The following is a 14,719-nucleotide window of genomic DNA, read 5'->3' as shown; positions in this document are numbered from 1 at the left end:
ACTTTTTTAGATTTTTCTTCCTGGATTATTGAGCATGCATCAGGACTTTAATATCCACTTTAAAGCTAGGAATAAAAAGAAACATGTTTTGTGTTAGCAGAATTTAATTCTAACTTTAAAACTTATCCAACATTAATAAAACTTACCTCAAGTTGCCTTTTTGGACATGCATGCATATATTTGTACAAATTGTACTTGAGAGGAGATTATTACAGCCTCATTTAAAATTAATGATGATCATGAAATCGGAACTGGATCGGTATCGGCCGATACTCAGATCTAGGTATCGGGATCGGATCGGAAGTAAAAAAAAAAAGTGGATCGGTGCATCCCTAGTTGTTAGGGACCACACCCACCCGCGATGAGTTATAAACCGCGAAGCCGGCATAGAGTAGTCCAAGTTCAAGTTCAGTAAACTTTGTCATGACATGTGCCTGTCAGGGTTTTCAGGCTGAGCTGAACAAGAACGAACTCTTGTGCAGACAGGACGCAGAGGCCAGGACATAAAATAAGAAAACACTTTAATAATAACATTTAAACAGCTGATGAGGCAGCAAACACTTACTAGTCAGAAAACACGAGGGATAAAGGAGGATACCAGACAATGCACCGAAAATGACTGAGACACAGACCAGAGCTTATATACACTCAGACTAGACGAGACAAATTACAAACACCTGGAGTACACGTGGGTGGAGCTGATCGGGGTAATTAATGAGAGACACTAGGGAGTACAGACACAGGGAGACTGACAGAGGGATACCATCCTTACAATACCCTCCTCACAAGGACGCCCCCTGGCGTCCCCAGAAAGCCCCCCCCCCCCCCCCCCCCCCCCCCCGCCAAAAAAAAAAAACTAGGGAGGGAGGAACTGCAAGGATGGAGGGCGCGAGGAAACACTTGAGTGGGGCCAGGACAAAAAACACACACAAGGAACAAACAAAAAGGATCCATGTGATCAACAGATTGTTCCAAGGCAGACCTAGTACTAAAACCCTGGGGCAGGTCAGGCAAGGAACCAGGACAAGGCGAGGAACCTGGACAAGGTGTGGGACCAAGGCGAGGTGAGGGACCAAGGCGAGGCGAGGGACTAAAGTGAGGCGTGGGACCAAGGCGAGGCGTGGGACCAATGCGAAGCGAGAGACCAAGGCGGGGCATGGGGCCAAGGCAAGGCATGTGACCAAGGCGAGGCGTGGAACCAAGGCGAGGAACCTGGATGAGGCGAGGAGTGGACCCGAGGCGAGGGACCTAGACGAGGTGAGGAGTGGACCCAAGGCGAGGGACCTGGACGAGGAGTGGACCTGAGGCGAGGGACTTGGATGAGATGAGGCATGGACCCAAGGCGAGGATATCCCAGGTGCTGCAGTCTTTGTGTTGGTGACGTGAGGGGCGTCCTCCAGAACCCTCCCGGAACAGGAAATGTGAGAGGCATCCTCCAGGACCCCCTCGAGACAGGAAACATGGGAGGGGTCCTCCAGGACATTTCTAGAACAAGAAACATGGGAGGCGTCCTCCAGGACCCTCCCGGAACAGGATACATGAGGGGCGTCCTCCAGGACCCCCTCGAGACGGGTGACGTGAGGGGCATCCGTCAGGACCCCCTCGAAGCAGGAGAAGTGAGGAACATCCGCCAGGACCTCCTCGGAACAGGAAACAGGAGGGCTCAGATCTTCAGTGACAGGATCTTTGAAGATGGGTTCTTCTGATGCAGGGTCAGGAGCTGTCGTGGGACACGAGGTTGTGGAGCTGGGATCTTCTGCGGCAGGACCAGAAGCTGATGTGGAGCTGGGACCTTCTGCGACAGGACCAGAAGCTGTCTAACACGGACCCTCTGACGGCGCAGGACCCTCTGGAGGCACAACTGGCGTAGGACCCTTTGGAGTCACAGCTGGCGTAGGGCCCTCAGGAGGCACCACAGGCATGGAATCCTTGGTTGATGTAGCAACATTGGCGGACCTGGGACCCTCAGTGAATGTTGAGATGTCAGCAGACCTGGGACCCTCAGTGGACGTTGAGACGTTGGCAGACCTGGGACCCTCAGTGGACATTGAGACGTTGGCAGACCTGGGACCCTCAGTGGACGTTGAAACATTGGCAGACCTGGGACCCTCAGAGGACGTTGAGACGTCGGCAGACCTGGGACCCTCAGTGGACGTTGAGACGTTGGCAGACCTGGGACCCTCAGTGGACGTTGAAATGTTGGCAGACCTGGGACCCTAAATTGATGTAGAGACCTCTGAAGTGGCGACTGAGTCTTCGCGGCTGAATCTTCGACAGCTGAGTCTTCGGCGGTTGAGTCTTCGGAAGTTGTGAAGACCTCTGCAGCAGTGAAGATCTCGGCAGGCCGGGATAGACCAGACCGGTGGCCTGGCTGAGACATAGAAGCGGCGGACAGATCAGGAGCGATGACCTCGGCGAACGGACCAGGAGCTATGACCTCAGTGGACGGACCGGGAGCGAGGACCTCAACGGATGGACCAGGAGCAAGGACCTCAGGTGGTGGGTCAGCGACGAGGAGCTCTTCTGTGGCCGGATCTTTGGGTGCAGGTGCTGAATCAGGCGCTAGGACCAGGGCCAAGTCAGGTGCAGAAGCAGGGGCTGAGTCAGGCGCTGGAGCAGGAGCCGAATCCCTGGAACCTTTCTGCTGTTGACCTCTGCCGTGGCAACGACAGCGTGGCCCAGGATCGTACCGGAGCTCTTCCTTGGGCTCAGGGCATCCCTCAGAAATTGGCTCTGCAGCCAGGGAGCCAGGGACTTGTTCTGCAGCTGGGGAGCTAGGGACTGTCTCTGAAGCAGGGGAGCCTAGTTTAGCAGCAGGGAAGTCCGGCTCTTGGGCAGAGTCAGGAACAGGAGAATCTGGATCTGAGCCTAAAAAAGGGGCTGGTACTGGGGCAGAGTCAGGTTCTGTCTTCAAAGTTCTGAGTCCAGTATGAAGCTGCTGATATTCAGGACGCTGGATTAAACCGGGTTGGGATAACAGAAACTTTTCAGCAAGGGAAAGCACAGTATCTAAACAGTCCGGGTTATTTTTAGCAGAAAAAAGGAGGTTTTGCAAAGTGTGGTTTATTTGACATAATTCATGGGGTTGGAGCTGAGAAGTCTTTGGGCTAGACTTATGAGGAGCTCTATTCAGGGGTGAGGGGTCAAGATCCGCCCTCACCAGAAACCTGGGAGGTGAGGCGATGGGACCTGCCCCCATGGAGACACTGGGACTAGGTTCAGGAAGCTCAGTCTCGCCGGACTGAGCAGGAGCAGCTTGGAGCAATGGTAGGGTGTCGGGTTCCGCCCTCACCGGAACCCTGGGAAGTGAGGCGATGGGACCCGCCCTCGCAGAGGCACCGGGACTGATTTCAGTTAGTTCAGTCTCGCTGGACTGAGCAGGAGCGGCCCGGAGCGACGGAGAAGCGTCGGACTCTGCCCTCACCGGAACCCTGGGAGGTGAGGCAAAAGAATCCGTCTCCACTGCAGCGCCAGGAATGTTTACTGGAAGCTCAGCTCTACCAAGCCGAGTCGGAAACGTGGAAGGTGCTGAGATGAGCGCCATGGACCGCTTCCGGGTTCGGTTTCTGCCACTCCGGCGGTGGCAAGAAGGCTGAGGGGCAGAAGTGGAGCAGAGCTCGCCCTCCGGCTCTGCGTACTCCCAACGTCCACCCCGAATAGCCGAACAGAGCTGAGGATGAGGAGGAAAAGTAATCGTGGGTCACGCGGTCTCCCCGTAGCCGGGACCTTCTCTTTTCTTGGAGGACCAGGAGGGGAGAAGGCAGGATTTCCACCTCCTGGCAGTAACTTCTTTGTGCCAGCACGGGTTGGATCTGGAACCCGCCGCACCGGATCACGGTTTTCTCCATCTGCGTGGACTCGAGAGAAGATGTAAGTGAAGCCAAGGAATATGTCTGCTGGGTTCTGGTTTTGGTCGGTGCATACTGTCAGGGTTTTCAGGCTGAGCTGAACAAGAACGAACTCATGTGCAGACAGGACGCAGAGGCCAGGACATAAAATAAGAAAACACTTTAATAATAACAAATAAACAGCTGACGAGGCAGCAAACACTTACTAGTCAGAAAACACGAGGGATACAGGAGGATACCAGACAATGCACCGACAATGACTGAGACACAGACCAGAGCTTATATACACTCAGACTAGACGAGACAAATTACAAACACCTGGAGGACACGCGGGTGGAGCTGATCGGGGTAATTACTGAGAGACACTAAGGAGTACAGACACAGGGAGACTGACAGAGGGATACCATCCTTACAGTGCCAGGCTGCAATTACACTCCTGTTACTCCCAGGCTTTAAAAATGTCTGCTGTGGGGAAATCCAAGCTTTGAAGAGCTGCATGAGAGGCCTGGTTGTGTTATTATGTTCAGCTGCAGATTAAACTGGAACGAGGCTCATTAGGCTCTTTGCCTGGCTCCTGAGAGATGTTCTGGTCACAACGTGAAGGTGTGAATCGGAGTGGAGCTGGTTGGGAATCAGGCTTAATGCTGCATTGTAAGTAATGTGAAACCTTCTCTTGTTTTTTCTTGTTTGAAATATCTTTTTATCTCATCGTGTGACCTCAAAATGACAAGCCCTTCTACGATAAGGCCTACTTTGTAGGCCCCTCACCACTGTAAGCCCCTCAATGCTGTAGCCCCCCAACACCGTAAGCTCCCCAACATTGTAGGCCCTCAATGCTGTAAGCCCTCAACAATGCAGGCCCCCAACACTGTAGGCCCCCCATGCTGTAGGCCCCCAACACTGTAAGCCCCACAAGTCAAGTCAAGTCAAGTCATTAGGCCCTCAACAATGCAGGCCCCCAATACTGTAGGCCCTCCCCAATGTTTTAGGCCACTGAACTTCAACCCAGGTAAGTTCTGCATTAAGGCAGCCCAGTTCAGAGTTTACTTTGGGAATGACTTTACCACCACACCAAATTTTAGCTCAGTATTTATAAAATTAGTGTTATAACCTTTTTTTTTTGTTAAATAAGGTTACTAAAATGGCCATCTTGAATGGGGTTGAATGGGTGTATTTAATTGTGGAAGAAGCTTTGTTAGCGCACAATGTCCAAGACAAATTTTCCCTAGTAAGTAAGTAAGTAAGTAAGTAAGTAAGTAAGTAAGTATCATCTATCTATCTATCTATCTATCTATCTATCTATCTATCTATCTATCTATCTAAAAGGTCTTCAGTTGTAGATGAACATGGACACCATGGACCTTGCAATCCAGAAAGTGAAGTTGGTAAAAATGGATAGATATACAGCAAAATATAAATTGTAAAAGAAAAACAGTCCTAAGGATCTAAGCTATAATCTAAGAAATACACTAAACACTTAAAAATAGTGCAAAACAATATATAGGCCCAATACACTGAACAGCAGCACGAACATGAGTCCGTGTGAGTAGATGAGTACGAACACCGCAGCATGAAACAAATCAGCAGCATGAGATCAGCAGCACGGACAATCAGCAGCACATATCAACAATCAAAGTGGCATTACAGTGATTTTTTTTCACAGTGATAATCCTGATTAGGGATTCATGAGTCTAACAGCTTCAGGGTAGAAGCTGTTCCTCAGTCTAGTGTTTCTGCACTTAATGTTCCGCAACCCTTTTCAATGTTCTTCCATTGATTATTTTCTGAGTTTAATTAAAACCATACAGTGTTTCATTCTAGATTTTGCTATCAAACACACGCGCGCGCGCACACACACACACACACACACACACACACACACACACACACACACACACACACACACACACACACACACACACACACACACACACACACACACACACACACCAACTGGTTAAAAACAGTTTCACCCTTTACTTTTTGCGGCAGGTAATAAAATGCACACATCAAAGTCAGTCACAGTGGGCGTTAACAAACAGCAAGTTGACTTCAAACCTCTGCTCTGATCAAATCTGTTCACATAAACACACTGAACAGGTGGGTTTGCTTCAAAGAGTGCTTTAAATTGTTTTGTTATTGCCGTGTAACTAACAGTTGGGTGTATTGCTACCCTTGTGAACAGATCTTACCTTGTGTAAGCAGGATGAAAATATGTTACTTATACAGCCATCTTCTGAAGCAAAGATAGGCTTGTTTCTGTGGAGTAGCTACCAGCAGAATGTGGTGAAATCCATATTTTCAGTTTGTACTCACCCTGACAGGACACCTAGCACCAAATTGAGCATGAAGAAGGACCCGATGATGATGAGGGGGATGAAGTACAGCCAGTTCCACGTGTTTCCTGTAGCATCATTCGCCTGAACACACAGCCGAAGAAAAGCAGCATTATTTGTGTTGTCTGTGCAAGATGTGACAGTGTAGCGTTTTCTTCTCAAACAAATATTCAAAACAGTATGTCTCTGGAAATAAAATAAAATATAATATAAAAGAGTATTTCATTTCTAACGCTTAAATCCAGTTTTACATATTTATGTTTAAAACCAATACTTTATCATTATGTGTCAAAGTTGAGTGTCTCCCCTGAATTTCTGGCCTGGGGGTCAACAACACAAATACTTCTAGGTTTTGCTTGGCTTTTATTAACAGCAATTTGCATTTGCAGCTGCTACTTGTTTTATTTGTGTGTGCACATGTGAGCAGAGCCCTATAAAGAGAGAGTTGCGACACTCTTTGAACTCGCCGATACACGGTCACGTGGTTCATGCAGCTCCCAATAGTTCCAAACAGTTCATCGATGTCAGTCAGTATGAGCAGCTGCTGGCGCAACATAACACATAAATCGACTTTTCTTACTTTACCGGACGTCTTTCAGTGATTATTGAGCAGTAACGAACTGATTACTTAACTGATTACTGATTATTTCACAGACTACGCATTTTATCAAAGCATTTTTAGAAGCGGCTGATACATTTATCATTAAATTTTAGAAGGAAACGAGACTGCAAACACATATTTGTTAGAAAAAAAAGTATATGCAATACAGTGATCAATATAGCCATGTCAGTGTTTTATAACGTTACACACGTTAAAAAAAGATCAGAGTAACACCTGTTATAAAGTTATTTCTGATGTTCTCTGCAGGATAATGCTCCACCTTGTTCTCCATGCAGCATCAGATCTGCTCCAGCTTACCTTAGATCATCTGGATGAATTCTTGATTTCTATAGAAGATATTAATTCAACCTTTATTTAAACAGGTTCGTCCCACTGAGCCACGAGGACTCATTTACAAGAGAGACTGAATATAATTGTTGTATTTGTCGTTTTTTTATGGCAACCAAGCACCTGATAACTGAGTTGATTGTAGCCTGACAACTATTGTAAAATTGTAATTCATTGATAAAAATGTTAATTTAAATGAAACTGTTTCTAGTTAAAATCATAACAGATGACAAAATAAGTGTTAACTGTGCAAAAATAAATTTCCAAACAATTTATTATAAAATATGTAAAATGTAAAACAAGCTTTAATAAAGTACTTTTACTGCCATTTATACTGTTTATTAATGACATCATCTCAAGACAGCAGGAGCACCATCATCATCATCATCACAACAACACAAAGTGAGCGCTGTAAATTTAATCTGTACAAACATTTTCAATCAGGGCTCAAAATGTTTAACTGTCAAAGAAATGTGCAAGAAAATAAACTAATGTCACTCTACAGGCACATTTAGAGAGAGGACAGTTTACAGAGACAGTCAGGACGTGTGAGACTGAAGGAGGTTCAACCATTTGTTCATGGACCAGAACCAGATGAGAAGAACGGCAGAACTTCCACTGACCAGTGATCTGACCAGTGATCTGACCAGTGATCACATGTTGTTCTAAATTAAACTTTGGTACAAACAGTGTTACAATAAGACACGTCATATTTTTATTGAAGAATAATCTTCATTCTAACAGTGACGTTGTAATTTCAGAGACTGAGGAAGGAAGAAACAGAAATGAGGCGCGTGAGATGAGGGAAAATGAAAATGTGTCCTCAGAGGACGGGGACATTGTCAGGATCTGATGATCCAGGATCAACAGGACCAGGAGGATGAATCAACAGGCAGTCAGGGAACAGAGATGAAAAACCTGAGGGAACAATTAGAACACAAAAAATACATAAGCAGGACAGAAGAAACTCACAGGCAAGAAAATTAACTCAGTCCTGCGAAGAAAAATGTTAACAATGGAAAATAAATTGACATATTTTTACAAAAGATCAGATGAAGACAACTGGCATGAAGAAGAACTTCCAGCTCCATCTCAATGTACCTGTGATAGTTTAATAAGTATTTTGTTACTGTCCTACAGTTTATTGATGCTGATATATTCTTGGTAATAATTCTTATTTCTTGTTCTGTCTTGAAAGAGTCTCATCTCAACTTGACCCATGATTACCAAACATTAAACTAATAATGTAAAACTAATGTAATTTAACAGTCCTGCAGTAAATACCAACTTTGTGAAGGTTATAGTGTTAAAGTAAGTTCATTCAAACATCTTGATTAAGCTGTTATTGATTTGGAAGACAGAAAATGAGATCTTGTACCTCTGTGATACTTTGAATGCAACATTCAGTTCATGAAGTCATTCTCCTCTGGTTTATCTGGAAAACATGAAAAAAATTGACTCATCTTCACAATCACGTTTTTCTTTAATGATAATGTCACAATTTATGCTGCAGTCTTTGACAAATGATCTATAACTTGAACTAAATGACGTCAATCTTGTTGTCATGTTGTCATCATTCTTTGTTGAAATCAGGTTTCTCTTGTAAATGAGTCCTCGGGGCTCAATGGGATTTACCTGTAGAAATAAAGGTTGAATGAATCTCTCAGGAAAAAAGGCCAAATGTTTTCTAGTTGAGTTCAGTAACTGGAATTACCATTAATTTAAAAAACACCACCTTTCAAAATGTAAGCAGTAATAGATATTTTAAAATGTTGAATTAGAAATAGACCCGTTTAAACCGTCATGTTGCAGAGCAGCTGCAGTTAAAACACAACTAGCAATTTAACATGTTTCATTTCATTAACTAAAACTGGCAACATGAAGTATTAATGTTGATAAATTGTCGTACAGAACAGTCAGATAACGCTTCACAATGGCAAAAAAGTGTCGTATTTGCATCAACTTACCGGAGAAAACACGGAGAATGAACTACGTTCAATACAGGACCCGCTGCTGTTTGGAACTATTTACCGCTTCATGACCCACGTGACTTCTGCATTCCATTCTTTCTATGGGAGTCTATGGGAGTGTCGCAACTCTCTCTTTAAAGGGCTCTGCATGTGAGGTTTGGTACAAGAGGACCAGCTGTGATGGACACACGTCTCCACTGGTCATCAGATACAGTTCTGCTATTATCAGGTTCATGGAAGGATCAGATGTTCATGCTCCAGTTTAATACACTGTATTATTTTACATTATTATTGTTTAGTGTATATCTTAGATCCTTGTATACTGTTTCTTTTTATATTTTTGCTATTTTGGTGTAAATGAGACCTTGAGTACACAATTCCATTCCACCTCATGTACCACATGTGATGCAAATGACATTAAAGAATCTTGAACCTTGATTGGACCCAGAATGCAGATAAGGGCTCAAGGAGTTCAAAAATAAAACTTTTCTTTAATGGAAAAAAAAAAGACTTGGCAAGGCACCAAACAAAGCTCAGAAGATCAAAAAGATCAATCAGTCAATCAACATTAATTTATTACATTCAGTCAATCTTTATTTATACACGTCACGTTCCGCGCCGCACAAGCAGGGAGCCCGTCTCAGCAGCTTGGCAACAATGGAACTGATTTTTTTCTTGAAAACTTTGTTTTTATTTTCTTTTTTTATGGTTTCTATTTTTGGAGAATGCGTGAGCAACCACGCTCCTATTGTTTACTCTCGGGACCAGCTGCTTTCCATCCGCTCTGCTGTGCCTCCTCCTGCAGAGTGACCTGATGTCCCTCGCAAGCTGAGCAGGAAGAGATGCGGGAGACGTGCAGGCATAGGGTGTTGCAGCCAGGGCATAAGGTACAGACCTGTCCTGCCGTCCATCATTATGGGAAACGTGAGATCTCTTCACAACAAAGTGGATGAGCTGGCAGCTCTAGAGCGACATCAAAGGAGCTACAGGGAGATCAGCCTCATCTGCCTGACAGAGACGTGGCTGACTGAGTTAACCCCGGACTCACATATTAACATGGACGGCTTTCATTTACCCCTCCCTGGGCTGCCATCTTACTGTGGTGGAGGGGTTTGAGTGTCCCAATGATCCTAGGAGCTATGCTGTCAGGGGCTTTACGCCCCTAGTAGGGTCACCCAAGGCAGACAGGTCCTAGGTGAGGGACCAAACAAGGTGCAGCCCAAAGACCCCTATGATGAGAAAAAGGAATGGACTTGATGTTCCCTTGCCCGGACGTGGGTCACCGGGGTCCCACTCTGGAGCCAGGCCTGGAGATGGGGCACGCGGGCGAGCGCCTGGTGGCCAGGCTTTTACCCAAGGAGCTTGGCCGGGCACAGCCCAAAGAGGAGACGTGGGTCCCCCTTCCCATGGGCTCACCACCTGTGGGAGGGGCCAAAGGGGTCGGGTGCAATGTGGGATGGGTGGTGGCTGAGGGCAGGGACCCTGGCGGTCTGATCCTCAGCTACAGAAGCTAGCTATTGGGACGTGGAATGTCACCTCACTGGTGGAGAAGGAGCCTGATCTGGTGTGTGAGGTTGAGAGGTTCAGCTAGAAATTGTCGGACTCACCTCTACGCATGGCTCTGGCTCTGGAACCAGTTTCCTTGAGAGGGGCTGGACACTCTTCCATTCTGGAGTTGCCCCTGGTGAGAGGCGCCGAGCAGGAGCGGGCATACTTATTGCCCCCCATCTTGATGCCTGTGTGTTGGGGTTCACCCCGGTGAATGAGAGGGTGGCCTCCCTCCACCTACGTGTGGGGAGACAGGTTCTGACTGTTGTTTGTGCTTATGCACCAAACGGCAGTTCAGATTATCCACCCTTTTAGGAGTCCTTGGAGGGGGTACTGGAAAGTGCACCTCCTGGGTACTCCCTTGTTCCCCTTGGGGACTTCAGTGCTCATGTGGGCAATGACAGTGAGACCTGGAGGGGTGCGGTTGGGAAGAATGGCTCCCTTGATCTGAACCCGAGTGATGTTCTGTTGTTGGACTTCTGTGCTCGTCATGGATTGTCAATAACGAACACCAAGTTCAAGCATAAGGGTGTCCATATGTGCTCTTGGCACCAGGACACCCTAGGCCGCAGTTCAATGATCAACTTTGTCGTTGTCTCATCTGATCTGCGGCCACATGTCTTGGACACTCGGGTGAAGAGAGGGGCGCAACTGTCCACTGATCACTACCTGGTGGTGAGTTGGCTCAGATGGTGGGGGAGGATGCCGGTCAAACCTGGCATACCCAGACGTATTGTGAGGGTTTGCTGGGAATGTCTGGCAGAGTCTCCTGTGAGAAGGAGCTTTAACTCCCATCTCCTGGAGAACTTTGAACATGTTCCGAGGGAGGTGGGGGACATTGAGTCCAAGTGGGACATGTTCCGCGCCTCTATTGTCAAGGCGGCTTACCGGAGCTGTGGCTGCAAGGTTGTTGGTGCCTGTTGCGGTGGCAACCCTCAAACCCAGTGGTGGACACAGTTGGTGAGGGATGCTGTCAGGCTGAAGAAGGAGTCCTATCAGGCCTTTTTGGCCTGTGGGACCCCGGAAGCAGCTGATGGGTACCGGCAGTCCAAGCAACATGCGGCTCGGATGGTCGTTGGGGCAAAAACTTGGGCATGGGAGGAGTTCAGAGAGGCCATGGAGAATGACTTCTGCATGGCTTCGAGGCGATTCTGGTCCACCATCAGGCATCTTGGGGGGAAAAGAGGTACACCACCAACACTGTTTATAGTGGGAGTAGTGTGCTGTTGACCTCAACTCGGGATGTCGTGGGTCGGTGGGCAGAATACTTTGAAGACCTCCTCAATCCAACCGGCTCGTCTTCCACTGAGGAAGCGGAGCCTGGGGACTCTGGGTTGGACCCTCCAATCTTTGGTGCTGATGTCACTGAGGTGGTTAAAAAGGTCCTCGGTGGCAGGGCCCCAGGGGTGGATGAGATTCGCCCGGAGTTCCTTAAGGCTCTGGATGTTGTAGGGTTGTGTTGGCTTATGCGACTCTGCAATATTGCGTGTACATTGAGGGAAGTTCCCCTGGATTGGCAGACCGGGGTGGTGGTCCCCCTATTCAAAAAGGGGGACCGTAGAGTGTGTTCCAACTACAGGGGATCAGACTCTTAAGCCTCCTTGGTAAGGTCTATTTGTGGGTTCTGGAGAGGAGGGTCCATCGGATAGTCAAACCTCAGATTCAGGACGAGTAGTGCGGTTTTCATCCTGGTCGTGGAACACTGGACCAGCTCTACACTCTCAGCAGGGTTCTGGAGGGTCTGTGGGAGTTTGCCCAACCGGTCTACATGTGCTTTGTAGATTTGGAGAGCCAAAGTGTTGAGGGGATCTGTTCTGGTGGCCTTAGGATTGTGTCTCTGCTTTTTGCAGATGATGTGGTCCTATTGGCTTCATCAGATCATGATCTACAGCTTTTGCTGGAGCAGTTTGCAGCCGAGTGCGACGCGGCCGGGAAGAAGATCAGTTCCTCCAAATCCGAGGGCATGGTCTTGAGCCGGAAAAGGGTAGAGTGCCCTCTTCGGGTCAGGAAGGAGGCCCTGCCCCAAGTGGAGGAGTTTAAGTATCTCGGGGTCTTGTTCACGAATGAAGGAACAATGGAGCGTGAGATCGATAGGCGGATAGTGCAGCGTCTGCAGTGAAGCAGGCGCTGTACAGGTCTATTGTGGTGAAGAGAGAGCTGAGTCAAAAGGCGAAGCTCTCAATTTACCAGTCGATCTACGTTCCTACCCGCATCTATAGTCTGTTTAGGATGCCTCCTGGATGCCTCCCTGGTGAGGTGTTCCGGCCACGTCCCACCGGGAGGTAACTCAGAGGAAGACCCAGGACATGCTGGAGGGACTCTGTTTCTCAGCTGGCCTGAGAACGCCTCGAGATTCCCCAGGAGGAGCTGGACCAAGTGGCTGAGGAGAGGGAAGTCTGGGCCTCCCTACTTAGGCTGCTACCCCCGCGACCCGACCCCGGATAAGTGGAAGAAAATGGATGGACGGCTTTCATTTACTTCATGCGGACAGAACCAGAGAGATTGGTAAGAAGAGAGGAAGGGTTTGGCTCTGTTTGTGAATGATAGATGGTGTAATGCTGGACATTTAACCATCAAACAGACACTCTGCAGTAAGAACATTGAACTTCTAGCAGTTGGTATGAGACCACACTATCTTCCGCAGGAGTTTTCACACGTTATTGTGATAAAGGTGTATGTCCCGCCCTCTGCTTTTTTTTTTTTTGAGCTCAGTTTAAGTGTAGAAACATTGTGAAGTGTTTCAATGAACTTATCATCATTGCTCTTTTTTTTTAAAGAAAGAGAAGAAAGAAGAATAAATAAATAATTAAATAAATAAAATAGAAATAGATAAAACGAGAGACCACCACGACAAAACAACATGCACAGCACAATGCCACCCACAATATCACCATGAAACATTCGACATCGCACAAGGAATCATCTAGCTTCCACCACTACCCAACTTAGCGTGCATCTGTCAAAGCACCTGAATCCAAACACCCGCGCAAGCACGCCCACCACCACCAGATTTCTCCAAAAGAATGCCCAATAGTGGACGCGGAGGCCCACAGACCCGCCCCCCCAGGACACAATGGCAACATAGGGAGGACCGGAGCCACAGACACACAGCGGCCCACAGGCCCGGAGCCCCAGGAGTCTCCCAACAGGGAGAACCGCACCCCCCCAGAGAGGAGCAGAGGAAAGAACCGGGTGACCCCAGCCACCACAATGCAGAGCCTCCAGGAAGCTGCAGCGACGAGCCCACAGGTCCGGCCGGCAACCCATGCCCCCCCTCAAGTAGATCCGGCCATGGACACCGAGCCCCAAGGCCCGAGGCCATACCACCCCCCAGCAGAGCCCCGACAGAGCCAGGGCACCCAGGCCCCGCCAGGCAGCAACCAGGGCAGACCGACGTACACCCCACCACCCAGCCCAGACGCCGAGAGCCACCAATGCACCGGCGGCAAGGGGGCCCCCCGCCAAAGTGGGGCACGACCGGGGGGAGTGGGCCCCACACCAAACGTGGGGCCCAAATTGATCCAAGAGAGGGGGGACCACCAAAAACCCAACCTGAGCAACCAATAGGCACACACAGATATCCCGACAGAATCTCTGTCGGGCCGACCGCATGCACCATCTACCTGACAGCGACCACAGGCCGGCCCCAGCCCAAGGGGCAGAGCAGCAGGGAGCCGCAGCTGAGGAGGGCCGGCTCTCACATCAAGAGCTCCGCACCATAGGCCCGGAGACGCCCCAGCACGCCACCTACGCACCCCCCACACACACAGCACCCCCACCGCAAATGCCACACAGGAAGACCAGCCAGTGCCCTGATGAGGCGAAGCCACGCCCCCAACCGCCGCCCTACACCACCAATGACCACACGTACACTACCATAGCCGACCCCCCGCCGAAAGCCGGCAGCCACCCCGGTCAAAGTGCCGGCCATCGCAACCAGGAACCTAGATTAAAAGAATCGGAACAGCCCAGGAGGAACCGAAGCACTGGCCCCATCACTAACCGCCCCCAAGGCCCAAAGCCCACCCACAGCCCAGACCCCAACAATGCGCCCCCCCCCCCCCCCCC

The 14,719-nt window shown here is 48.7% G+C and overlaps 1 protein-coding gene across 1 annotated transcript in view; it reads right to left on the bottom strand.

The window, feature by feature from the left end:
- Nucleotides 1-14,719, bottom strand: part of cacna1ba (calcium channel, voltage-dependent, N type, alpha 1B subunit, a) — a 668,325-nt gene that overhangs the window by 446,989 nt on the left and 206,617 nt on the right. Inside the window, exon 7 of the mRNA XM_037680745.1 lies at nt 6,165-6,268. Within this exon, the coding sequence (XP_037536673.1) occupies nt 6,165-6,268 (104 nt within the window). The remainder of the gene's footprint in view (nt 1-6,164; nt 6,269-14,719) is intronic.

This window comes from Nematolebias whitei, chromosome 8 (genome assembly GCF_014905685.2).
Source record: "Nematolebias whitei isolate Nwh7 chromosome 8, NemWhi1, whole genome shotgun sequence".
Classification (NCBI taxonomy): Eukaryota; Metazoa; Chordata; class Actinopteri; order Cyprinodontiformes; family Rivulidae; genus Nematolebias; species Nematolebias whitei.
The sequence above is the reverse complement of the archived record's forward strand: the minus strand, read 5'-3'. Positions and strand labels throughout refer to the sequence as shown.